We start from the raw sequence: 27,522 nt of genomic DNA, 5'->3' as shown, positions 1-27,522 counted from the left end.
AAGTCAATGACTGACAGGAATGTTTTAGCCCGTCATTTCCTTAACAATTGTAATTAACTCAAACAGGGAACACAGCCTTTACTTGCCCCTCATTAGCAAAGAAACACAAACAAAAAACAAAGAAGCTGACTAATTGTGCAGACTAGGGTCTATTAAATCAAATGGACAAATGCAAAATGTAAAAAGTTTAATAATAATAATAATAATAATAAAATCAGCTTCTTCCTCCCCAATTCAGCAGGTGTGCTATGCTAAATGTGCTCTTACTCTAAAAGGTGCTCAGAACTACACTTCCGAGATGAAGCTGGCCATTGGATTTCTCAAGCTGTGCAGGTTAACATGTTTCTTCCCACAATTTTCAGCATAAGACGATTATTAAAGGTAAAGGGACCCCTGACCATTAGGTCCAGTCGTGACCGACTCTGGGGTTGCATGCTCATCTCGCTGTATAGGCCGAGGGAGCCCGCGTTTGTCCGCAGACAGCTTCTGGGTCATGTGGCCAGCATGACTAAGCCGCTTCTGGCAAACCAGAGCAGCACACGGAAACGCCGTTTACCTTCCCGCCGGAGCGGTACCTATTTATCTACTTGCACTTGCTTTCGAACTGCTAGGTTGGCAGGAGCAGGGACCGAGTGACGGGAGCTCACCCCGTCGAGGGGATTTGAACCGCCAACCTTCTGATTGGCAAGTCCTAGGCTCTGTGGTTTAACCCACAGCGCCACCCGCATCCCTCAAGAAGATTATAGCAGCACATAATTAACAGTCCTGCAAGCAGAAATAGCTGCAACACTTAAAAGTGTAGCCAGCAGAGAAGGCGCATTTCAAGGTTTGTTATGAGCTCTTGCCTCTGTGTTCAGCATAATGTGCCCTGGACAGTTTCTGTCCCTTCTGGCTGGCAGAGTAAGCACATCCAAGCTAGAGAAGGCTTGGTACCCTGGATGTCCATCTGTTGTGGGCATATTTTCTTCCTTATTTTGCAAGGAAAATATTCTACTGCTGATCAAGGTTCAGTCTGAGCCAAGTCTCAGCCATGGAACCCATTATCAGTTCACTAAGGTGCAACTCTGGAAATTATAAGAAAAGTGCCTACAGTTCACTCATGCACCAGGAACACAGGAATCTGTCTTTGACCAAACTATTTGCTCAGCATCCCTGTATTGTCTACTCTGTCTAGCAGTGGCTCGCCAGGATATTATTGTTATTAATTAATTAATTAATTAATTAAATGTAAGATGGAACTGCTCAACACCTACTTTGACTCTGTTTTCACCCAAAAGGAAAGCAATGCCCAACCTGGTGATACCCAGCAAAAGATGTAAGGAGGGAGCCGTAGCCCAAGATAGGAAAAGAGGTGGTAAGGGAACACCTAGCTACTTTAAATGAATTCACGCCCTGGGCCTGATGAGCTGCATCCAAGGGTATACTAAAGGAGCTGGCGGATGTAATTTCAGAAGCTTTGTCTATGATCTTTGTGAATTCTTGGAGAACAGATGAGGTCCCCATCTTCAAAGGGGGGCGGGGGAGAAGACTCATGTAACTACCAACTGCTGAGCTTGACACTGATACCAGGAAAGGTGCTAGAACAGATAATTAAATGGCTGGTCTGTGAGCACTTAGAAAAGAATGCTACAGAGACCAGCAACTCGTAAGAGCTGCCTCCACACTGTTTTTGCCGTGTTAGCAGCACCAAAGTGACCTCCCTGGGGCACAAGCCTGGGCAGTGTGTCTGGAGGTCTTGGTCTCCTCAGAATATCATTTTGCCATATTTTTATCTAAAGATAACATCTTTCTACACCTTTGAATAATTGCACATGTGAAACAAGAGGGAACTTGCTGCAAGTTCAAGGCAAGTGCCACAAATACCTGTGCCTGCAAAGCTTGGTGAGTATTTCCTACCTTCCGGTGCTTCCATCTGGGTGGGAAAGGAACATGCTACAGAACACTTAACATAATCTGTTTTTAAATAACATAACATTAAATAACAACAAAAACAACAACAAACACCATCAGTTTGAAACATTCTCACAGTTATCAGCACAGGCTAGAATGTTCACAGTAGCATTTACTGTAATAATTCATCTGAAGGATGGGTTTTTTCTTTAAAAAATAAACTTGATTTCGTTCATGCACATGAAGTGATTCTGTAAATGCTAGTTGTGGTTTAATTTAACAAGCACATCTTGTTGCCATGAAAAGACAACTGAGTATGAGAAAAACATATACACACAGCTCTAAAACTTGGAGCAGTTTTTTCTGGGGTGGAGTGGCTGCATTAGGTGAGGTATAGATGTGGTGGCATCTCCACAGCTTCTGGCATAGCCTATGATAATAATAGACCAAGAGTATGTCTTTTAAGAAGACATCAAGCGCTCACAACCCCATTCCAAATCACCGCCCCCCCTCCTGTTTTGCCATTATAAACATCCCACGTCATCCACTGTTAGTGCTGAAAAGAACATTTTCTAAATGGTTTCAATCCATCAAAAAACTTCAGTGTCCAAGGATCCATGTGCTCTCTGGAGAAATACTTGCAAGAGTTTTGCCCTGCCTCTTAGGAGGAAAAAACCATTAACTTGCCTGAATCACTCCAAATTACTTGTGAAACCTCTTTTGATGCAAGACATTGTCCACTGGGGAAACTTCAAAGCCCATTTGAATTACACGCTGAGCTGGCTGCAGCGCGTCCGTCCATTTTTCTGAGGAGACCAAGGCCCCTTAAGCCCAAACAAGCAATTCAGAGCCCAATCTTTTATTTGACTTTAACTGTAAGATCTTTTGATTGGTACTGAACACGTAACAGAGTCACATGTTTAACGTAAAACAGTTTAGAAGAATTTCATATCTAAATAGTAAAAAATACATATGTACAGGATCAGAACCAGATAAATGCCGTTTTAGGGCAATAGCAGCCACTATGAGGTGAGAAGGTCACATATTGCTTACTCTGCTTTTTGTAATCATTGAGGAACAGCAAACAGAATATTCCCCTGTTACAAGGGCAAATATAAGGAAGTAATACACCACAGAAAGGAAGAACAAGGAGAAAAAGCTGAATAGTGTCCAAATATCTTGATTCAATGGCAAGATGTACAACACTTTGTAACCAATCAGCAGGTAACATGATATACTCTCGAGATGACTTTATGAAAGCAATGTGTGTAAAAATATTTCCTGGACACCCATGAGGTGGACAGGCCTTGGAGTCCATTCGCCTGTACCTTCTGACTGCAGTTTGAATAAAATAAATTCTTCTCCACCCTGGTGTGATTATTGGCTTGGGTCACCCCAGCGTCAGAGTCCTATCCATAACACATACATAAAAACAATTGCAGATATAATGCCATTTCAGATAAGTTCAGATACTGGCTGGGATAAAATATCTTCCCTTAGAAGAACTGTTGAAAGGGGAACATCTTCATCAGGGGCCAAAAGGAAAATAAAGACAGCTTCTGCCCATTGTATAATGGGAGTTCAAAAGGGTAGATGTCCACATGCTAAAGGACCTGTTCAGACATCAAGCCGGATAGACATTCTGATAATATAGTATCTGCATGTTCTTCTCTCCTGTAGAATGCAGTGATCAGCTGAGTATATAAGGGATGGCACCGTCTTTTAGATATCCTGATCATTTCATATCTAAAAGGCCTCAATTTACTGAAAGGTCGCACTGGAGCAAAACAATGGAAACAAGAGAGCAAAGTACAGATATAAAACAAGCTATTTTAAAAAAAGCTAGCTACACTATTGTGCTTTTTAGAAAAGGTTTTTTTCTTAATTATAGCAGGACCAGAGTTTTAGCTAGTGAGATTCAAACCAGCAACAACAGCATCTCTTGTTCCAAGTTCATTCAAACACAAGATGAAAAGAATCAAACTGAAACCAGCCCACCTTCTGAGGGCTCATTCACAACAAGTAGCAAAGAGATCAGCTACAATATTAAGCTGAAAATAAAAAGGCAGTTTCATTATTTCTATGAGTGCATGTGTGTCAGTGAGCCCCACACAGGTGATCATTTTGCCACACATCTACCTGATGTACATATGGTATAACCCACCAGTGGCGTAGCGTGGGGGGTGCAGGGGGGGCCGGCCGCACCGGGCGCAACATCTGGGGGTGGCGCTCGCACTCGCAGCTCTCTGCCCCTTCCTGGCTCACTCACTCTCTCTCACTGCAGTGCTAGCTGTGCGAATCCAATCCAAGCCGTTGGGTCGCCGCCCACTGTGAGGGGGTGGGTGCCAGGCGTGCGGTGCGGAGAGAGAGCGAGGGACTATCTGGGGGAGGGACAGTGCAGCGGCCGCCCAGCGCAGCGCTGAGCGCGGGAGAGAACCACACCAGACCAGACCAGGCAGCAGCAAGAAGAAGCTGGCAGCGGCGGCAGGTTAGGGGTTAGGGGGCGCAAATTACTTGCCTTGCCCCGGGTTAGGGGGCGCAAATTACTTGCCTTGCCCCGGGTGCTGACAACCCACGCTACGCCACTGTAACCCACCTTATTGCTTGGCTGCATTTTAGTTTGCTAATTAAAATTTATCAACCTTTCACTGGGATAAATTCCAGGGTCAGTTACAAGGCAAGAAAGCTCACCATTTTGTAGTTTGGTAATCAGCATGGGCTCAGTGTACGCTGACAGTCTCACAAAAATTAAACAGATAAATTGTGTTGTCATTGGAAATTACAGAGTTAAATGCTGTCTCCAGGTATTATGCCCAGACATTGCAAGAGACAAGAGGCAAAAAGTGCTGAACATAATGGGATATATTTCTGAGTAAATGTCCATGGGCTCGTGTTGGCAAGACTTGGAGGTTGTGTTGGGCCTTCCTTCCTTCCTAATCCCTTTCACACCTCCAGTCCTACAGTCTAATCCTAGCAACAGCTTGGCTTGGCTTCATTTTCTCCTTCCTCAGCTGGTTCTTCTGCCTCCAGCTCCCCTCCCCTCTAGTGCCTGCACACAACAGCTCTACTTTAAAGTATCCCCCCACCTCAAGATTGCTGCCTCCTACTCTGTTGAGGAAGGAAAGCTCATTGAAAGGGCTAATGCCAGAAAGCATTACTACCTCCTTCTCCTGCCTTCCACAAACACAATCGTGTCATGCAACAGAGAGGAGACAAATAAGAAACATAATGATGAATATTAATGGCTACCATTAAGGTAAAGGTAAAGGTACCCCTGCCTGTACGGGCCAGTCGTGTCCGACTCTAGGGTTGCGTGCTTACCTCGCTCTAGAGGCCGTGAGCCGGCGCCGTCCGAAGACACTTCCGGGTCACATGGCCAGCGTGACGAAGCTGCAGCTGGTGAGCCAGCACCAGTGCAGCACACAGAAACGCCATTTACCTTCCCACTATAAAGCGGTCCCTATTTATCTACTTGCACTTAGGGGTGCTTTCGAACTGCTAGGTGGGCAGGAGCTGGGACCGAACGACGGGAGCTCACCCCGCCGCGGGGATTCGAACCGCCGACCATACGATCGGCAAGTCCTAGGCACTGAGGTTTTACCCACAGCGCCACCCGCGTCCCTCAATGGCTACCATTAACACCTCATTAAAACAGAGTTCAAGGGTATACACATTTCAGCAGCCCAGCAGTTTTGACAAAGAACTGAGTTGTGTGATTATGATGGACATTGGAAAAGTTGGCATTTGGTTCATTATTGTTTGTTTGCTACAAAACTGTACCACTCAATATCACTAATAGTCACTTGAAGCCTGGCTGGCTCACAAATATTCACAAACATTCATGAATGTGTGAATAGGGTAGAGTTCGGTATCAAGTGCCATTTCTGAAAAAGTCATCACCATCCCTGCTGGTCACTGAGAGCTTCTCTGCTCCTGTACCCCTGGGGCTAGATCCTAGAAACTGCACTAGGACATCTGGTTGGCAAGACAAGCTCTGGAAGTCAAACCAACCAATCAGATTAATTTCATGGTAGCCCTGTCACTGAAAGGCAAATGTGATGTGCTGATCTCTTATCACCACGTAAAGTTGGGAGGGTTCATATGGCAAGAGACTCAGCTGAGACACATTATCACCCAATGGCTTCACACCCACTTCCCACTAGTACAGAAGGATGTTTAAAAACAGGCCTCCAGTTCTGCTCCTGCTCCTGACAGAGGGCAGCCCAACAGTCTCAGGGGAGTGAAGGCTCAGTCCTGTTGCTTTCGCCTTCCCAACAGTCCTGGGCAGACTTTTTAAAATAAGTGCCCCATTTAGAAGAAAAGCCAGGGCTCATGCAAGACTTCCTTTTGAGCCCCATTTCAAGGCAGGGGCAGAGCAAGGAGGGTGCCGTGGATGTGGCCAGCCCCAGGGGTCACCTCTGAGGTGGGTGAGAAACTGCTGTGCTGTGAGAGATGGTGTGGTTTTGTCCTCCCCCTCAGTTGTGGGGCAGCAGGCAGAAAAAAAAAGCTTAACAACAACTTTGGCTCCCCCCAAAAAGCTCAACAACTGTGGCTCCTCAGAATTTGAAATAAAGTCAAACATACCTAATGTTACGGATGCTTCAGGTTACGTGTTTTTGGGTTGTGGACCACGGGAAACCCGGAAAGTACCGGAATGTGTTACTTCCGGGTTTCGCCACTCGCTCATGCACAGAAGCGCCAAATCGCGCCTGTGCAGATGCAGCGCTTCAGGATGCAAACGCTGTGGGTTGCGGATGTGCCTCCATCCGCAACCTGAGGTTCCACTGTAATGTGGGGGTGACAAGAAATTTTCCGCACCGGGTGCCCCCTGCCCTTACTACTCCACTTCTTCTAGGCACAGGTCTGAGCTTTAAAGCACCAAGTCTGAGCACTTTTTTTGCCCTGGTGCTTTCCCCATGAAAACCCAGTCTGAAATATGGAAATGGAGCAACAGCAATCTGCAGAAAAACCTGGATATTAAACCTGAGTGTTAAAGAGCTGGTTTTGCAGTGAAAGTGCCAGAGCAAAAAAATGAAACCGCAGAAAAACCCACAGTGCTTGAGCACAGCTCTTTAAGGCGTGGCACAAAAAGAAATGTGGATGGGCCCTAGGTTGCATGAGCTGCAAAAAATGATCTTTAAAAAGTAAGGGTGCACTTGCTTGGTTTTTTTAATATCAGAAATACAAACAGGCTTGAATTTCTGAACAGTTCTGTTATCTGTTTTCCACTGCTCTATACTGATGGATCCCTTCAAGAGGGTATACGTTTCTCCTGGGGTGATATAGTTCCTATATTTCCTTCATTAGGTGGCATTCGATGCAGTTGAGGATTCTGAGTGAAAGCTGCCTGCAAGCCGAATGTCGTTATCCTGATGCCCGCTGGGAGCCACTTACGTTGCTGGCGGTGATCAAACTTCGTAAGCTAGGAAGTTCCCCACCTGTGCACCCTTCCCAGTGCTGACCGCTGCTCATTTGGAAAGGCAGCGTTAATCCACTCACACTGTGTCAGGAGGAAAGCTATGAAGCTTAATTACTGGGCCTGCAGCTTCCCAAACAGATGGCCTTACCTACAGCAGGGAAACACAGAGCCTAAGTTGATTAAAAACAACAACAGCAACCTTGTTGGAAGAAACAGGACTTTTAAAAGATTTTTTTTAAAAACACAACAGAATAATAAAAATCAATAGCTGATGGGAAGTTTGAAAATTGTGTAAAACTATGCTTTCCCGCATAGTTTTATATGAAAGCTTTTACCTGATCAGCATATTTCAATTTAAAAACAGTCAAGGGGCTTTTCAAATAATACTCCTGTGTTGGAGGAAACATTTAAGCAGAAATCTGTAGCATTTTTACTTTTATACAGCATTTGCCTAGCCGTTCTTTGTGAGGTGCCCCCAAAGGTTCCATCCCGGAGAACAGAGCTGGGTTGTCCTACTTTGAATTTGATCCAGGGCAGAGCCAGATGCCCCAGTGTCAGTGACTGGCGGAGGAGACAGCAGCCAGGGAACCCCACAGGCAAGCAATACGGGAGAAACCATCAAAGCATGTGCCCCCCCTTCCACTCCTACATACTGCCACAATGCACATTCATAAGTACATCAACATGTCGCTGCAAAGCACTACACACAGTGCACCCCGTCATAGGAGCCAACTCCTAGGCATTGACCCCCACAATAAAATATCTGAGGGGGCCAGGCCCCCACAAAGTTGATGGGCATTCCCATTCAAATGGTGTTTGTGCACTGCGTCTGTGATAGATTATGCAGGGCGGGGCTTACCTGGGACTCCACAATATTTTATTCAAGTTGGCACCCCGGCACCCCATTCTCCGCATGATCTGCCTGCAAACTTCTTGGTACTTAAGGCTCATGCCCTAAGATCTCTCAAACTCCCTGCTTTGCAGCCATTTAAATGTTTAAATTCCCAGCTGCCAAAACATTGCCCCACAGGGCCTCCAGTGGCCAATTCAGAAAGCAATGGCTGCCTTCTCTTTTCAATGGAAGGGCTGGAAGTAGCCGTGTTACAAGTGGCCCAGCGGGATCCTCTCAGTTTCGACTGAAAGTGGAAACAAATTATTTACCCTGTTTTACTGTGGAAAACTCTTGCTTAGGAATGTCTTTGTATAAAATCCTTTGTAAATATGTTATTCTTGCAAATGGAACTTGAAAGCTACATATGCCCTTTTACATTGTGAGAAATCCAGTGTCTGCTATAATCCCCCAATCATGCAGCCATATAGACTGCTATGTGTCTGGGAGAGCTTTGGAAGACGGCAATCAGCCATCCAAACAACATGACCAGCCCAACAAAGTTGATATTAAATAATTTTGTTTCGACATTGGTGACCTTTGCTTCTTCCAGAACACTGGTTTGCCTGTCTTCCCAAATGATAGGAAATTTTTTTCAGAGGCACCATTGATGGACTCTTTTGAAGAGCTGGAGCTGGTGTTTATAAGCGGTCCATGTTTCACAAGTGTACAGTAAAGATGGTAGTACAATAGCTTTGTAAACAAGCATTTTGGTTTCCCTGCGAATGTCCCGGTCCTCAAACACTCTATGCTTCAATCGGGAGAAAGCTGCATTTACAGAGCTCAAGCCATGCTGGATTTTTGCATCACTGTCGGCTGCTGTGGAAAGATAACTGCCTCAGTCAGAAAAATGATTGACATTTTCCAGTGTTACACCATTAAGTTGGATTTGTGGCACTGTGGAGGGGTTGTTTTGTGCTTGTTGGTGCAGCTCTTTGGTTTTTTGAATGTTAAGCGATAGGCCAAGCTTTCCGTGAGTTTCTGCGAAGATATTTAGGATGGTTTAGAGGTCATCTTCTGAGTGTGCACACACTACATTGTCATCAGCATACTGAAGTTCTATGACGGACGTTACGGTACCCTTACTCTTTGCTTTCAGCCTATTCTAATTGAAGAGCTTTCCATATGTTTGATATGTTTTCTACCCTGGTGGGCAGTTTCCCTTCGACTGTGTGTAGGATCATGGCAATGAAGGTAATAGAGTTGGGGCAATAACACATCCCTTTTTAATGCCTGATCCCACTGTGAATGGTTCATTTTGAGAGCCATTGCTATCCGTGATTGTTGCCATCATATTATCATGGAGGAGCCGAAGGATGTGCACAAATTTATCCAGGCAGCCAATTTTTAGGCCAGTTCACAGGCCAGTTTCGAAGGCATTAGTCAGGTCAATAAACTTAGCCATAATGTAGCCCCTCCCCTTTTTTCTGGTAATAGAAGCTTCAGAGGATGAAGACTCAGAGCCCGGGGAGTGGTGGTGGGACACCGAGGACAGGCCAGAGAGGGAAAGAGAGGAGGAATGGTTGGATGCTGAAGAGGGTTTAGCGAGCAGTAAGAGTCAGGTGCAGAAAGCAGTTCAGATTCAGCTAAAGAAGCAGAGGAGGAGGGGACAGATGCTGCAGAAGCATACTAGGAGCTTGCCGTTTTTACTGTAATAAGCTCCCCTCTCCCCGTCTCCAAGGACATGGAGACCTATGTGTGTAGCAGAACAGAGAGCCCAGATCCCCTTGTCCTCACTCTGAAATGGCTTCATGATGTTACAGGATGACATCTGAAGCCAAATAAGACTGAGGGTAATGCTTCCTGCCTTCACTCAGGAGTGAAAACATGATACCCATTAGCTGGGAGTACAACTGTGCCTTCTGGCAGGACCACAAATCACACAGCAGTGAAAAGGTGAAAGGAGATGTTGGATGGGAGTGGGTGGAAACGCCACTCCCAAAAAATATTGCAAGCTGTGTGTGTGCTTCAAATTCTTCAAATATTTTCCTGAGCAAACATCTCCAAATGCACCATAAAATATTACTTTAAGCAAAATGATGTTTGGTGGCAACTTTATGGTGCAATATTCTTCAGGAGTGTTGAAAGCTGGGTATCACGAAGGAGCTCCTATCTCACACCACAGGCTCCTTTGGCCCGATATTAGATAATGATATGGATCTAAATCTCTCTGCCAGAGGCAGAAACTTAAAGGGAGTAAGCCACTTATTGACCAAATGCCATGCATAGCACTTTGAAAACATTAGTGCTGGTCTCTTTTTAATTAAGTACCATAAGTCAGAGTCTAACATTTTAGAGTTCATTCTTTTCACCAATGACTTATGGCAAACCACGAAAACACTGCCCTTTACAGAGTTCAAATGAATTCATTTTACCCTACTAGATTACAGGTTTTACAAGAGGCATTGTAAAACCAGCTGTTTTGTGAGGTTTTTTGACGGGGGGAAATAAGAACTGGAACAAGCACATAAAATGCTAATCAAGGCTGTGCAGGCAGAAGTGGCAGGACGTGCATTGTGTGAAGGTGTCACCAATTGTTAAGAAAGCTGAACTTAGATTCAATTTCACTTTTATTCTGAAGTTCTGTTAGAACACCCCTATAGCTAAATAATCCCTCAGTTGCAGTGTCCTGTTTGTGCTCAGTGGGGAGCAGTGAAGATAATCAAGGGACCACAGGACAGAACTCTGTGAAAAAATCAGGGCACACAATTTTATACCTAGAGCAGGCAGAAGAAGAGCAGTGTCCCCTCCTGCCCTACCCCTGTAACAACGCCAATGGGGCATTTGTAAGGGATGCCCCTGCAGTTCACAGCTCCCTTGCTGTTGCTCAGCCACTATGAACTGGGCCTGGGATTATACCACTTCAAATGCAGATGGAACAACTCCTTCAAATTGTTCTTCATGCAGAAACATGAAACATGTCAGGGACAAGACTAGGCTAGAAATATGGCTCATCCACACCTCAGTTTGTCCCACCACATTCTCCTGGGGAAACCAGCGGTTTAGCATTGAATCAGAACATCCACCAGGTTGCCCATGGATTGCTGTTTGTTTCGAAAGCAGTGGGGCAAAGGAAAACCACCCAGAGCCATGCTGTCTAGGCACAGGACAAGCAGCGGTGCAGAAAAGCTCTTAGTCTGAAATGGTAAAGTTCTGGGAAGGCTGTACAAAGTGATTTTTCTGTATGTGAAAATTCTATATTAGAAGACCAGAAAATTGCACTGGACAGGGTAACAAATAGAAGGTTTTTTGTTTTTAACAGTAATAGAATGTAGCTGAAATATCTGGATAGTGTGAGGGCATCATACTGTATTTAAAACAGAGTTGGATGTCTGGTTCAAATGTAACAGGAAACAATGGTTTCACATAGCATAAGTAAGCTGCAGCAGACCCCGAGCTTTTCTCCTCTGCCTTCTCTCCTTCTCCCAATGAAACCAAAGCCATAACCATTAAGGGAAGTGCCCCCCGCAAATTCAGTATATTTGATTCATTTCTAAGTTACTTACTTACATTGTTTGACACCAAATATTCATTCAGGATTCCAATTAGCTCTGGGCTGTCAAAGAACCCTCATTAATGTTAGACTTATAATCAAATACCTTGATACAATTACCATAGAGACACTGTTAATTAAGTTTCTGATTTTGAGCCCAAGTGTGACTCTTCTCCCATTAGCACTTGCAGATCAAATGTTTTTTATGCAAACCACAAGACCCTCCAGAATATATGTGCCACCTTTACGGAGCCAAATCTACAGCCAACTTTGGAGAGCCTTCAGGCAATTGTGGTGCTATACCTGCCCAGGTGCATCTCAAATGATGACACATGAAAGTTTAAGGTACAGACTTTTAAAAGGTAAAGAGAGGGAGAGGGAAGTTGCATCTTTTGCAAAAAGAAAAAGAAAAGGGGGGGGTGCCAACACTCATATTCACACTGGAATTTCTTCTTAAAACTTGATGCAAGTGATCACCAGCCAGTCTTGACAGACAGTTTGATATTATTAGAACTGGTGGCAGTGATAGTGTTCAAATGAGTTCAGAGTTGACTTCCAGAAGATTTATTTTAAAAAGAAGTTAAAGGGAAGGTAACCCCATTTTGATCGGTTTATAGCATTTCTCAAGATATTTGCACATAGTACATCACGCTGAGGCTCCAATACTTTGGCCACCTCATGAGAAGAGAAGACTCCCTGGAAAAGACCCTGATGCTGGGAAAGATGGAGGGCACAAGGAGAAGGGGACGACAGAGGACGAGTTGGTTGGACAGTGTTCTCGAAGCTACAAACATGAGTCTGACCAAACTGCGGGAGGCAGTAGAAAACAGGAGGGCCTGGCGTGCTCTGGTCCATGGGGTCACGAAGAGTCGGACACAACTAAATGACTAAACAACAACACATCACTCAAACTATTTCTATAGCATCATCAAAGCTCTGTTGCAAAAAGCAAATGACAGCTAGGAGGCCTGAACAGAAGTTTACAAGCCCCCATTCGGTGGTGAAGAAGAAGAAGAGGAGGAGGAGGAGGAGGAGGAGAAGGAAGTTCTATACCACCCTTCTTCTGAAGATCACAGAACCATTAACAATATAAAAACACACAAATGCATACCATAATAACAATAACACACACACACACACACACACACACACACACACCCCACAGTTTAAAAGGCCATATATTGCTTAATGAGCCAACGCCCTGGGAGAATAGGAATGTTTTTGTTTGGGCTCTAAAGATATGTAAGGAAGGTGCCAGACGAGCCTCCCTGGGGAGAGCATCCCACAAATGGGGAGCCACTGCTGAAAAGGCCTGTTCTTGCGTTGCCTCTCTCCTGGAGAGGGCACACGAAGAACAGCCTCCGATGACAATTGCAGGGTCTGAGTCAGCTCAGCAATTCACTTGTGTTAAGGAACTTCCCATGTAATTGTGATGAATTGGGACCCTGCCCACAAAAGGTGTGGCAGAAATAGCTGTGACCTCAGGGAGAGAGACTTCACACCATGGCTTGCCCTGCAATGCTGTGCTTGCATGGCTGCCTTTGAAGGGGCCACTCTTGTAGCTTGCTTTGATGTAAACATCAAGCCTCGTTTTCTTGCAGATCTGTTAGATTTTGCCATCATGAAGAAGGGGTGCCTTGGTGGTCCAGATGCAGCTGGTATTCTAACCACCGGGGGTTAGAATCCTATGGCCTCAGGATGTTGTAGGACTACAACTCCCATCACCACCAGACCATTGGCCATGCTGTCTGGGGCTGATGCAAGCTAGATTCCCATAACAGATTCCCCATCCCCATCTGATGCAAATAATATAAAATATTACCATTCTCACTAAGAATTATATATAATTCTCACCAGCCCCAAATGCCTGTTTGAACAGGAAGGTCTTCTTCACCTGACAGTGGAAGGACAACAAGGAGGGAGGCCATCTAACTTCTCCAGCAAAGGAGTTCCAGAGTTTGGAAGCAGCTACCAAGAATGCCCTTCCCCTGCAACCCACCTCCACCAATGGAACTTTTTCAGTAGCATGCAATGCTTTCCCCTAGGGATTGGGAAATCAGTCTACTGCTGCTGTGTGACAGCACATGTGTTCACTCATAAACCTGTTCTGGCCTGGTTCCACTTTAATCTATAATTTTTAAAAAGACCTGCACAAAGATCATATTTCAACACATATTCCTAAATATTGGTCTCAAAATTAATGTGTTTAAATGCATTTTATTGCAAAAATTACATTTCTGAACATATTTTATTTCACAATGCACATTCTAAACATATTTGTGGAACAAAGAGGAAGTGAAAAAAGGAGGTGGCCCACTAAATCCCAAGCCACACATTAGTTTGGGAGACATGGATCAGTTGAGTTTGCATCTTAATTTGCAAAGATAAATTCCTCAAGCATCACTATTTCCCACTGTGAAACCATGACTTTCTGCTATACAAACAGCTTCTCCATCTTATAAAGCCACTTCAGACATTACATTTCTAAGTGTACACTTACTGATAACTGATTTATTATGGCTCAGCAGATTAAAGGCAATTCTGCCACATGATGCATGAGGTTTGGAATGTATGAAGGTAATCTCTTCTCCCACGGCCTGTTTAAAGGTTCAACAATGAAGGCAGCAACTTCTTTGGTGCAGGGCTCTTGGCTTGCTAGCTGCTCCAAAGACCCAGGAAAATGCTAAAACAGGCAACGCTCGCAAACAAGCCCCATGAGCTACAATTTGTCTCAAATTAAGAAGGGCAGCAGAGAGTTTTTGCCACAAGCTAGTCGGAGGAACAAAAGGGCACAAGAGGTTTCTCTATAGTTCCCAGAAAGTCCCAATAAGATGAACCCAGAAGTCTTGAGCTAGAGAACCCCCCCCCCCCGGGAATGAAGTCACCTCACACAATTTTTGCTTATTAGTTCTACCATCTCTAATTTGGTTGGGGAGAAAGAGTGAACCTAAGGCAGAAAAAGGTCTGAAATATATCTACTGTAGTGCTTCTGTCACCCATCTCCGGTATAACAAATAAAATGAAACTTTATTGTTCAGATCTCAGTGTCAAAAAGCTATTCTGTAAAACTAGGTAATGACTTCACTACGGCCTACAGAAAAATTAAAGGAATGACAAGATGTGCCTACACATCATACAAATGCTAGAGTCCTTTTAAGATTAGCTGTTTCCTCTGCATGGGGATATATAATGATATATAGTGGCACTGATAACGCCAAGGTTGTGAGCTCAATCCTTGTTTGGTTCAGCTGTATATTTCTGTATTGTAGGGGGTTGGAAGATGATCCCTTCCAACTCTATGATTCTATTATTCTAAACGCCACTGAATTAAGGTGGACAATCACTAGAATACAGTGGTACCTTGGTTTAAGAAAGCCACTTCCGTCCTGCAGAGGAGGTGGAATTGCAGGCATCACAGCCCCCCCCCCCACACGATTGAGGGGATCCCGGCCGCATCACCCCCTGGCCAGCCAATCAGCTGGCTTTGGGGGGCATGGCCTACCTGATTTGAACGCAGGTGCAGCCGGGGATCTCCCTCTTTTCCCGCCTACCAGCTGTTCCTGTTTCCCACCCCCCCACCCTTTAAGGTTTTCATTCCTTAACCTTACTATGGACCTTGGTTGGTCGCTGTTGAGGGGCCTGGTAGGAATTTTTCCTCTTGGCAAATTGGCACCGCACCAGACACTTGGTTTTCGCCCACCTCGTAGCAAATCGTCACAACTTTCTTGGTATTGGCGGTTAGGCATTGGCATTGTTTTGTAGATGGAAGAGGGGAGGAAGCGCCATCACCTGCCCCGCATATTGAAGGGTAGTCCAGTAAAGGATTCCGGGGGGCGTGGTCCTGTCCGAAGCCTAGGGAGGTGAGGGCCTAAGCCACGCCCCCTATCAGTGACCCTGGGGGGGGGGGTTCCTAGTTGATGTGCAGCAGCAGGACTCCCCCTACTGGTGGTTAACCCTTCCCGGACTTCAAGCAGACAGGCTGAAGCCGGATATAGCCGGTTAGGACCAATGCCTAAGCCAATACCACTCATCACCTGTAACCAAGAAAGTTGTGGCCTTATTTAGCCCATTAACCTTAATAACTGTGTCATATGTCTTTATTTCCACTGGGGGGGGGGCGGGAACTTGCCACGCAAGTTCTTGGTTTAAGAACAGCTTAGTTTATGAACAACTTGGATTAAGAACAATGCAAACCCGGAAGTAGTTGTTTTGGTTTGTGAACTTTGCCTTGGAATAAGAACATGTTTCGCTTCCTGTTGAGTGTGTTCCATTTGTAAATTGCGTCCCCCACTGCTATGGGAAAGCACACCTTGGTTTAAGAACGCTTTGGTTTAAGAACGGACTTCCTGAACGGATTAAGTTCGTAAACCGAGGTACCACTGTAATGTGAAACATTTTAAACTTGGACAACACCAAATCATATTTTTATTGAGCACAATTGTGGATGTTAAAGTCATTTCACTATTGCAAGATGATTTGTACAGGAGAAAGCTCCTAACTTTTAAAATATATGAGCAGTTTATTGTATGAATAGAACAGAAACATTTTATTTTTTTATGTTTCCTCTTCAGAATAATGTCTTAATTATTTAATTAATTCGAGATGGTCTTAATTATTTCTCCCTTAAAACTGAAAGAGCACCAATGATTTCTAAAAGATGATTTAGACAGAAATAGAAAACCAAAGTATGCTGAATGATAGCAGCCGGATAGGCAAACATTAGAAAAGGAACCAGAGTGAATTATTATATTCTGCCACAAAAATGCTTGCAGCCCTTTCCTTTAAGGCAGCTTTTGAAGAATATGTCAGTGTTGACTATGCTCATCCTTCTAAAAACAAGCACACAGGGAGAAAAGATTGAGATTTGTCTGCTCCTCCAGCTTTCTATATATATAGGGTGGCGTGGTTTTGCCCACATGGGGGACCCCTTCAAAGCTATAGTTGAAAGCCCCTTCTCAGAGAAGTTATACCATGTGTACTTTGACTTGGTTGTTTACTGAGATGATCAAATGGGTGAGTGGTCCCTCTCTCTCTCTCTCTCTCTCTCTCTCTCTCTCTCTCTGTGTGTGTGTGTGTATTTGCCTTACAGCAAGGAACCATTTGAGTAGGCCAAAAAAAGCTACTGCCTTGAGCAGTGACCAGTCTGATGTGCTAGAATTCTTGCTCCTCTGGCATAATCCTACTGATACGACATTATTGCTTGACAATGTTATATTATTTCCCTTCACTAACAGCTACTTTTTTCGGCACCTGGTATGCTGGACATTGTAAAGGACTTAGCCCTATTAAAGAGCCACTTGATATCAGCAAAATTCTTTTGGTTCTCCTGTCAGCAGGCACAAGAAATTGCTGATGTGGCCCGAGCCAAAGTGATTTTTTCCTTCTTGAAATGGAGAGACTTAGCCTTTGACTTTTCCGCTCCTTTAAAGCTCCTGCTCGTTCATTGTTAACTAAATTTCACCCAGGTCCTCAACCCCTGCTGTCCTCTCCCCATTTAAAAATGCTGAGGTTGTAATATAATCACATCATCTAAAATAGATCTTTAAAAAAGTTTAAACTATTTGCTGTGCTCTGGCCCAATCTCATTTAAACTCATTTTTTTTCTCTTGTTGTGGCAAGGAAGCTCCTATGTGGAGTTGTTTGCTTTTTTAAAGCAGCTTTAGCACTTTGGCAGCTCTTGGAAAGGCAAACATTACTTGCTTGATGCATAAGGGATTCTGTACTGCTTTAAATATGCAGCTTAAAACCCTTAGTTATTGAATCCATGGCTTTTCTGATCTGGTGCCCCCTTCTTAGGAACAATACTACTCAGCCTCCCGAATATCACCTATTACCGGTACCTCTTTTTCTAGCTTTACCCAGTGCCAGTTGGGAAGAGAAGGAGGGATGTACTACAGCAGGGGCTGCCAACCTTTTTAAACCAGTGGAGACATCATGAATGCTGAGGATGCCAGTCACAAAAGGGTTGCCATGGAGAGAGTGTGTGGCAAAACGCAAAGAAAGACAACTACCCCGATAGATTACTTCCTATGGTAAGCGTCAGGTCATGCCCTGATTGTGTAGATCACATTGTAGTGCTTACACACACTGATGCTGATGTTGACTACATAACATGAAGCATTCCTCAGTACCAGGAAAAATCTACAATATGGCTATTATCACTCACTCTTATTTCGCAGAACTCGCTTTGAAAGGACCTGCACATTTTGCTCCAAAATGTTCTTTCTAGGCGGGACACAGACTTACTTCTTTCTTTAACTGAAAGCTCAGAGTCTGAGGAACCTTCCCAGGGGCACCTATTAAAGCCTTCATGAGTGCCATGGTGCCCATGGGCACTTGGTTGGTGACTTCATAATACAGTATCTCAGAGGAGACCATGACTGGAACCAAGGAGCACACCGATTAGGAGGAGATGATACACAGCATCATTTTGTTGCACTTTCCACTTGTAACAGTTTAATACTGTTTTGCGTGAAAGTCCCCATTTCCCTGAGTGGCAGAACATTATTGTGGCAGCCTCTAGTCTGTTTCCTTGTGAGAGGTAGCACTGGAGGTTTGTGGCATTTTTATGGCATCTATTTATTGCATAGGGATATTCTGTCAGACAGATGATGCTAGTCTTAAAAAGCATCATCATACCCTGAAAAGCAAACAGCATCTGTTTGGGGTCACCAAGGCCCTGTGTTAGGCTGCAAAATTTGGACTTCTACCCTTTGCTGGCTACATTCGAACTTCCCAACCGTTTCTTCCATGTCCACATCTAAGCACACGAGGGTTTCCTAAGTCATACCCATCAGCTCTCCATGGTTCTTGAAGGAGCGCCTTCCAGCCATCTGAAGCCATTGAACCAGCATCTTCAGCCAACTCTTAGAAATATCAGCTGACCATCATTGCCCATTAGCAAGCCAGTTATACCAAATGTGGTCATCTCAACTGACACCAGCACAACAGAATTTCTGTTAAAACAAATTCCTTAAGTTCTCACAATAAAACCACTGTTACCAATCTGCTAATGGGATTGCAGCACAACCCCATGCCCATTTGCTCAGAGGTTAGTGCCACTGTGCTTGGTGCAGTCTGCTCCTAGATTCTTGCCTTTAATGAGATTTAATACCTTTAATGTATTTAATACCTGCGTATGTTTACATAGGATTTATTTAACTACTGAAAACATTTATCATCTGGTCTTCAGATCGATTTGGAAAGCAAAACATAAAAATACAACACAACCTGGCAACAATACATTATAGCAAGCAGTGTTTGAAATAAGTAGTTTTTTAAATAAGCACAAAATTAAAAGGCCTAGGAAAACATAAAAGCTTTCCATCTGCTACTGGAATGAAGACAGGGAGGGGAGGTAGGCTAGGAAGGTTCATGTCAGAACAGGAGGTCCTCAAGGATGACGACTGCACAGTAGCACAATTAGAAGCCATTCCTCTAATTTCCTGAATTTCTGGGGGGCTGGATAGTATTTGTAATACAGGGCTTAACCATGTTGTTGGGGGCTGAAAAGGTTCACCTTTCCATACAATTCAGGTGTGGTTCAGCAGCTTTAAACAGGCTCCTGTGTTGCTCCAATTCATCTTTCTATCCCCTTGGAGTCCTTGAAGTGGAACAAGCTTTCCATCTAAATAAAAGCAGATCATTCGGCAGGAAGGCTTAGCACTCAAAGCTTTCAGGGTAGGTCTGAAGCTGGTATCTCTGCTTCAGTACAGTGTAAACACAGGGCATGTTGTAATTTCCTTGCCGCAATGGAAACAGCTTGCTATAAGCAGTTTGTATAAAAGCTGAGGAATATCTTGTAAATCAGTCATGATAATATGTATAGAGATTTAATATGAAATAATGGCATTTCATAACAGGAGGCTGTCATTGTGTTCAGAAAACATACTCAGAGCCTCCCTGCCCCACCGTTGGATAATCAAATAATTCCAAAGTAGGATGGGTTTTCAATAATGCCTTGCATGCATAGTCTCAAGTGCACATAACAGATCAATTCATCTATATCAGAAAGATGTCTCCACAAATAAGGCACAGAAAGAAATTCCACTGTTAGCCGAATGTTGACCCAACATCTACATGGTTTAATTTAACAAAAGCTCAATTCCTAAGGTTACCTGTCCTGTTAGTCACTAGCAAAGTAAGCGTGGGTGTAAGTTGTTAAAATAATTCTTTGGTGCTCATTTCAGCAGCACATATACTAAAATTGGAATGACATAGAGAAGATTAGCATGAAAATAATTCTTTGCAAACTATAGGATTAGATTCAGGTATAGGATTAAAATTAATGTGAAAGGTTAGCAGTGTCTAACCATCCCACTGATTTCAATGGAAGCCAAGCACAACTTTACTGGGTCTAACCCATCTCCTTTGCATTGGCACAAATGGTTTGAAGGTTGGTATATAGTGCTAAAATACAGGAGAGCAAATGGATGTGACTGGCAGACGGGAAATACCAAAGAAAATCATACCCAGAAGTAGACACTACACACCAACTGTTTAGTATAAAGAAACTGCCATAAATTTTCAGGCTATTCAGATGTATTAATGTAAATTATCATAATGATATGAATTACACAGCTAACAGAGGTTTAATTGAGAAGGTTTGGTTCAAAATTTAATTGCAAGTAAAACTCTGATTGCATTCTTTCTGTTTTTATCATCTGTAAGCAGACACACAGTATGTTTAGAGTATTTTTATTTTTAGTTCCACCATTTTATTCCTTAATTGAGAGGCTTACAGTGGCCTCTAAGCAGCACACAACAGGGGTTAGAAAGTTTGGTTATTCCTGTTTAATTTCCTAAATTAACAGTAGGGGGGAAGGGTTAGTAGAGGCACCAAATTAATCAGCTATCAAATCTCCACCTATTAAGTTCTTTCATTCTTGGCAGTCCTTTAAAAGATCAAAAATACTTATTTTTGATGGTATTATTCTTCAGCTGGCTTCCTCATTACATCAATATCTCCTGACATTAAAAGATGAAGCATGGCAGTTTAGAGAATTCCGATCATACATTGACCTTTTGCTATAATGAAAGTCATGTGTAAATCTAATCACTCTACTATCTGTATACACTGCAATCTGGGAGAAGATTTGGCATTTAAGTTTCTCATTCTAAGGGCCAAAAAGAGAAGAAAATGTGCTGGAGAAGCATACAAACTATTTTTGTGAAGTTTATTAACACTTATTTTCACATATCTAAAACATAATGTAGTGTTTGCATTGCTGGGGTCTCTCAGTGGGTCCATGTTGCCCAATTACAAATTATTCACAAATTACTCATAAAGCATTTCCATAACAACCATAGCCTTTCCCATTGGACAGACATGCACATGTTGCCTGGGTTGATTTTAAGCTGGTATGTTCTGCCCCACCACAACAGATTTGGCATCTACTTTGGGTGAGCATATAATACCCCATGGCTGAGTGGAGGGGTGAGCTACTTGCCATTCATTGGACCCACTGGGAAACTCAACAAACCTGCTCCACCTGGACCTGGGTGAGGAGAGTGCAGGTGACGGCTGAATAGGGCCCTGTCGTAGGCAGCCTGAGGAAGCTCCATGCACCTTGGTGGCTGCCCATATAAAAGGAAACTGAGAGAGAGAGAGATAGAGAGAGAGACTAGACTGAGCGACAACAGTTGTTTCCAGGAATCCTCCTTTGTGAGATTTTGTGGGTCAGCTGTGTTTGTTTAGGCCCTGCTAAGAGCCAGGGTGGATGGGTGCCGTGCTTTGTAGGAGCCAGGAACCTGAGAACAAAGGTGAGTCAGAAGGGAAAGGAACTGATATTGGTCTGTATTTATTAGTAATTTTGTATTAATGTACCATTTGTACATGTAACAGGCTGTTTTTGGAAACATTTGCTGTTGTTTAAGTTGCCTGTTTTGCTTAGAAATATTATTTACATATTAGGCAGTATAGAAATGGTCTAAATAGAATAAAAACATACCACCCGTGAACTTTCATAAGGGGAGGAACTGGCTGGAGTGTGTCCCCATCTAAACATCTCCCTTAAAATGAAGGACTTCCAATCTGCCAGAAGTGTTCTGGAGGTGGTACAGTTTGGGATTGTACCAAGTGCTGCTCTGAATGTGCAAACTGGCCACCTCAGTGAGCCTGCAACTGAGACAGGTAACTGCGTTATTTCTCTCCTATTACTGGTATTTTTAAACCATATTTGTTTGGTTAAGTACCCCTGTTGTCCCCAAGAATCTTTCTCCTTGTTATGTCACTAACATTCCTAAACAAAACCATGTGGAACATGATAGTCAATCAGGTTAAATATCAGGCAGGACAAATAAAGCTGAGGATAATGAAGGCAAAGAAAGAGAAGTTAAATTGTGCCAAGAGTTATTATAATCAAACCAATGGAAAGGTTTGAGTAAGTACCTTTTCAGTAATTTGTTCAGCTTTGTTGACTATGTTAATATGTTATTTTTGAAGCAAATACCAAAATTAGAGCACTAAACTCTTCTGAAGTGCAAGTATTTTGTTCTTTTAGCAAATCCCTTTCATTATCTGCCAAATTAAAAATGATTTAATTTCACTTTTCAGAATTGTGTGCATCTGTTTGAAGCATTTTGCGTATGTTCATGCAATTTGTCCATTTTTTATTGTGTTGTCTAATAAACATTTATCAATCACGACAATATCATGGATGGTTTTTAAATTATGTAAGACTATGAATGCTTCAACTCTGCATGTCCTGTCAGCATGGTCATTTTTGTAAGATGCAATGGCAGTGTGAGGAATACCAACCCAGCCTTCCACCCAGATGAGCAGGTTTACCTGAGGCCAGGCTCTGCAGCCACTGCTTATTGATAATGGAACTTGTAGATGTGCTTTCACACTTCATTCATTAAATATTTAGCATGGGATAATTATTATATAAAAAGGCGGGAGACTTGCTTCCTTGAGAGACATGTTTTCTTCATATATTTATTTTCCTATACCAGAACATGGACAGGGGACACATCAGAAAGAGAAAATAACTTACGCAAAGACAAGCACTACAAAATAAGGACAGTTCCTGATAAGTCTGCATAAATGGAAAGTGTATGTATGCATTTACATCAGTCCTATGTACATCCTTACGTTGGAGTACAGGCATGTACGATACTATAGGTGGACTTCATATCCTTTCCCAAAATGTCCAAAGTTTGCTGATGAAAAATCTGAATTTCATCATACTGTACATGAAGTTGCAAGAAGAAACCAATTCCATACAAAGAAGAGCCTCACTAATGTTATTAGCAATCAAAGAAAACGGAACATATCCCAAAGCACAAGAGGGTAAAGGCAGAAAGCTTCCTTTGCAGAAACAGAAAGCTTTCTCTAAATTCACCTTGAAAGTACTCCATCTCACTGTGTGATGTTCGATTTCTTTCTTACCTAGCAGGTAATTATAGAACTTCTTTCCCTAATGCATACAGAAAAGGGTCATTTCAACATTTTATGGAGATTGTCAGAGTTTGTTCTCCTTGATATCTTTTTTAAAAATTACTTGCTCAGAATATCCATGCTCCCTCCCACTGCATGCTCCCAAACTGCTGCTCATTCGTTATTATTCATTCCTTCATTTCCCAGATTTTGCCCCTGGCTGTTTCATTTGATATTAAACTGCTTTTGCACGAATATTGCTGAACTCTGCACTTTGAGTTTCTTGCTCCTCTACTTTCTCATTTAAGTCGAGATATGTACGCCATTACCAAGGAATCACTGTGCTTTAGGTTTGTGAAGAGAGTGCAGCAAGCCCAGCAAGGTACTATGTGAGGCTAAATATATACTCTATACTTTAAAAACAGTAATTCCAAAATGCTGCACCAATAAATGCTGAATGTCACAGTTTCTATAAATTATGTGAAATAAGCACATTTGTGAATATTAGCTCAATTGGTTTAATTTCTTCTGCTACTGCTTGTCATGGGAAGAATCCAGGAGTTGTGCAAGGCGCCTCTCACCACTGGGAAATCACATTGACCCCAGAGTTGGCATCATGGATCCTACCAAAAATTAGTCACATGCTTTTAAGCTTATCCCCAGGGTTATATAAAGTGTAGAAGCTTCCTTTTCATTCAAAGTGAGATGACCTTCTCAAACTGCTGGATTTTTCATGTAGTACCAAATTCTGAACATAAAAATAACCCTGCTGGATCAGACCCTAACCCTAACCCCAAAGTCCACCTTGTTCAACACTATCTTCTGCAGTAGTGCATCAATCACATGTTTTTGGGAAGCCCAGAGGTACAGCGTGAAGATAGCTCTCTCCCTCTCTTCTTCCCCAGCAACCAGTACTGACTCTTAAACTGGAGGCTGGACAGAGTCGGCCACTGGCGCCTTTTCCCTCCATGAATTTGCCGAATCCCATTTTGAAGCCATCTACTTTAGTGGCCCTCACCACATCCTGCAGTAGTAAATTCTGTAAATGGCTTTCTTTTGCCTGCCCTGCCTCTCCTGCCACCACTTACATTGGATGTCTCTGTGTTCCAGTATAATGGGGAGGAGAAACTTCTCTCTCTCTACTTTCCCCACACCAGGCATAATTTTATAAAGGAGTCTCTCAATTGGTCTTTTTTCTAAAATAAAAACCCTAATCACTGTTGTCTCTCTAAAGTGCTCTGTCCCTTTGAAAATTTCCTGCAGATGGTTTTCATTGGATGAACTGGAGTCCTAGCCATATGAAAGAAAGGAAAATTCTCTCTCCACTTTCTCCCCACCATTTTATAAACCTCTGCCATGCTTCCCATTTGTTGCACTTCTTTCTAGATTAAAATATTTTTCTACATTTGCATGAATTTCATATTTATATCCACTCATCCCTGAAAACATGACCCTTTACCCCATAAGAGACAAAATACTATCAGACAAGAATCCCATCACAACGTATTCAGAAAACAAATGTAACTCCATCCACAGGGCAGGAAGGCAGTCTGCTATGTTGTGTGGAAGGAAACATACCTGATTTCAGAGTCAACCCTCAACACAGCCCACTAGATTCCCGGTGAAATAAGGTATATTTCAAGAATATAAACAGAGAGCAACGTCGTGCCATTGGGCAAATCACTTACCCAGACATTTCCGTCTTGGTGATATGGCTTCCAGTTTCTCCCTGTATCACTATAAAGCATCCGGTACTGCGTCACCCAGTCAGAGCTGCTGTATCTGCCTTGAGTAGCAATAGAGCTGATCTGCTTCCTATTGCCAAAATCCACTTGCAGCCACTGGTAATGATCACTGTCTGATGGACACCAGCCTCCAGCCCCTGAGAAGTTAGATGGAAAGAAAGGTATTTACACTGTTTAATACCTAACAGAGCTTTCTTGGAAATTACCCCAGCTGAAAGATTGTGGGTGGCATTCCACTTAGATTTACTCAGAGTAGACATTAGTAAAATTTTGCCATGTTACCCAATTTCAGTGGAACAGTCTCCCTCCGGAGGTGGTAGACTCTCCTTCCTTGGAGGTTTCTAAGCAGAGGTTGGATGGCCACCTGTCAGGGATGCTTTAGCTGAAATTCCTGCATTGCAGGCGGTTGGACCAGATGACTCCTGGGGTTCCTTCCAAATCTACAATTCTATCGTTCTATTATTCAATAAGTCTACTCTGAATAAAACGTAGTGGAACACCACCTATGGAAACCACTGAACATGATTGTGTTAAGTTGGTTTCAGTGCATCTATTCTGAGTAAAACTTAACTACCACACTTTAATTTTGATTATACACCTGCTAGAGATGGAAGAGGAGTGTGTGTAAATTGATTTTCCCATTTTGAGGGGAAGAGCAGAAAGTGTGTGTTTTTTTAAAAAAAGTTCCCTTTTTAAAAAACTTTTCAAATCTGCCATGGCAAGGAGGGAGGTTCTCGCTGCCTACTATGCCACTGAAGCTTTTGCCAGAGACAGGTGCTTTTAAAAGAATAAAGCGGGGTGTGTGTGTGCAAGAAGCTCTGCTCCACTGTACAGAAAACTTCCTCCCTTCCCTGACAACATTTGAATTTTGGGCACAGGAATGGCCAAAATGGCCAAACCCACCCCACCCCCACAATTTACCAGCTGCTGAATTGTGATAAATTGAGAGTGACTGTTTTGGTCCACCCAAGTCATTTTCACAAATTTTGAAATTATTCACACTCCACACAGACTCCACATGACTGGGTGCCTTACACAACATGGCTCCATTCTCACAATGATGGCGTAAGATGTTTCCTGCAGGATTGTTGCCAAAAGTACTAATTCACACTAGCTTTTCTTTAGATGGCCACTTGCTAGCAGTGTAAACAGACCCTTTGGGAAGATAATAGAGTATAGGGGTTTATAAAGCTCCCTCTGAGACATTTTTTAATGCTCTACTTTGTCCACTCTGTGGAAGATTTCTTCACTGAGAGGCGGAAGAGAGAACCATAGCACAGCTTCAGCAACAAGCTGCTCTGCTGTTTTCTGTGAGTTTCCAGTAGGAATGTGTGTAGCCTCTCTCTGAAGGTTTGCTCGTCTTATCAAACCCATTTTGCTTCCCTTGAAGTGTCTCAGAAATTTATTTCACCCAGGTTAGAAGGAACCTCAAAATTATTCACTTTGGGCAAAGCTCAGCAGTAGCTCTGTTATGGTGAATATGTATCAGTCGAGTATTATATCCTTATACCTTCATAATAACTGTCAAAGTGTAATAACTTCAAAGCTTCAACAAATTTGCCACAACATCTCACGTCAGGCTTGACTAGTGCAATTCAGTGACAGGTGATTTATTCTCTGTGTCCTTCCTAAGTTCCCACATTAAAGGACCATTTCAAATTAAGTGAGAGGGGAAAGAGCATCTACGTCTAAACTCTCTGCAGCACCGTAGCATTCATTGAAATGTATAAGCTTGAAAGATTTTCATCAGTGAAACATAAAGGGGAGAATGGATGACTTTCATTTTGGTTGGCTGAGCATATAGGGGTATCATGAAGTACATTGAGCTTTGCTTGACAAATGTTTTATAGCTGTTGGTGGGGCAATGAACTGATTTCCAATGCAATGGAGTTAGCAGTTGTTATCATCATACATTAAACTCTCTTGAACCATCTCCCTCTTTAAAGCAATTTATGGGGATCTGTCTCTTGAAGTTGCTGTGGACATTTTATTCCCACATTTATTTATTTGAATCTTTATAAACTGCACTTTCACAGAAAATAAAGAAGGGTGGCATACAATATAAAAACACAATGCTATAATAATAAAGCATCAAAAGCATGCCAATAAACTTACTGGGGTTGCCACCAAACCCAAAATTCAAATTTGACCTATCCGCAGCAGCTTGGGGGGTGGGGGCAAGAGGAGGGGACCGCATTGGATCAGGCTTCACTCTGGTCCGCTCCAAAAGTAGGAAAGGGGGCCGGAGCTGATGGCGGCAGCACAGTTGAACCCCAGAGCATCACCCACCCAGCTTCCCCTCGTAACTTTATCCTTCTTTACAGGCTAACCTTTCTCCTTCAGGTCCGTGGGCGTTGCTACGGTCGGAAGATGGTTGCTGTTTTTCTCAAAGTCAGGAAGGAATTTCCCCTGCTCTGCAGGTTTTGCCTTCCCCATAGCAATTGTCACAACTTTGGCGGTTTTAGGCCTTGGGTGGAATCCTTTAGTCTAACAATCGAAGAAGGGGTGGTGTGGTGACTCACCCCTTTTGTGGCGGCGATATCAGGGTTCCCTGTTAGAGGGGTCTTGAAGCGAGTCGCTGACCACAAGCACACAGCAGCGGGCCATAGGGCTCCCCTCAGCAATGCAGGAGGCAGTCAGCTGTGTAAACACATTTTGCAGTGTCCCAAATTCCTGAACTGACCCTGTCTTGCCTCAGACCCCCAG

At 43.2% G+C, this 27,522-nt stretch overlaps 1 protein-coding gene across 1 annotated transcript in view; it reads right to left on the bottom strand.

Moving 5' to 3' along the window:
- Positions 1 to 27,522, bottom strand: part of CNTNAP2 (contactin associated protein 2) — a 1,044,505-nt gene that overhangs the window by 596,437 nt on the left and 420,546 nt on the right. The window contains exon 3 of the mRNA XM_080975740.1: positions 24,760 to 24,953. Coding sequence (XP_080831866.1) covers positions 24,760 to 24,953 — 194 coding nt within the window. The remainder of the gene's footprint in view (positions 1 to 24,759; positions 24,954 to 27,522) is intronic.

Source organism: Podarcis pityusensis (assembly GCF_964106645.2).
Source record: "Podarcis pityusensis genome assembly, chromosome: 12".
Lineage (NCBI taxonomy): Eukaryota > Metazoa > Chordata > Lepidosauria > Squamata > Lacertidae > Podarcis > Podarcis pityusensis.
This window is presented reverse-complemented; position numbering and strand designations above follow the sequence as displayed.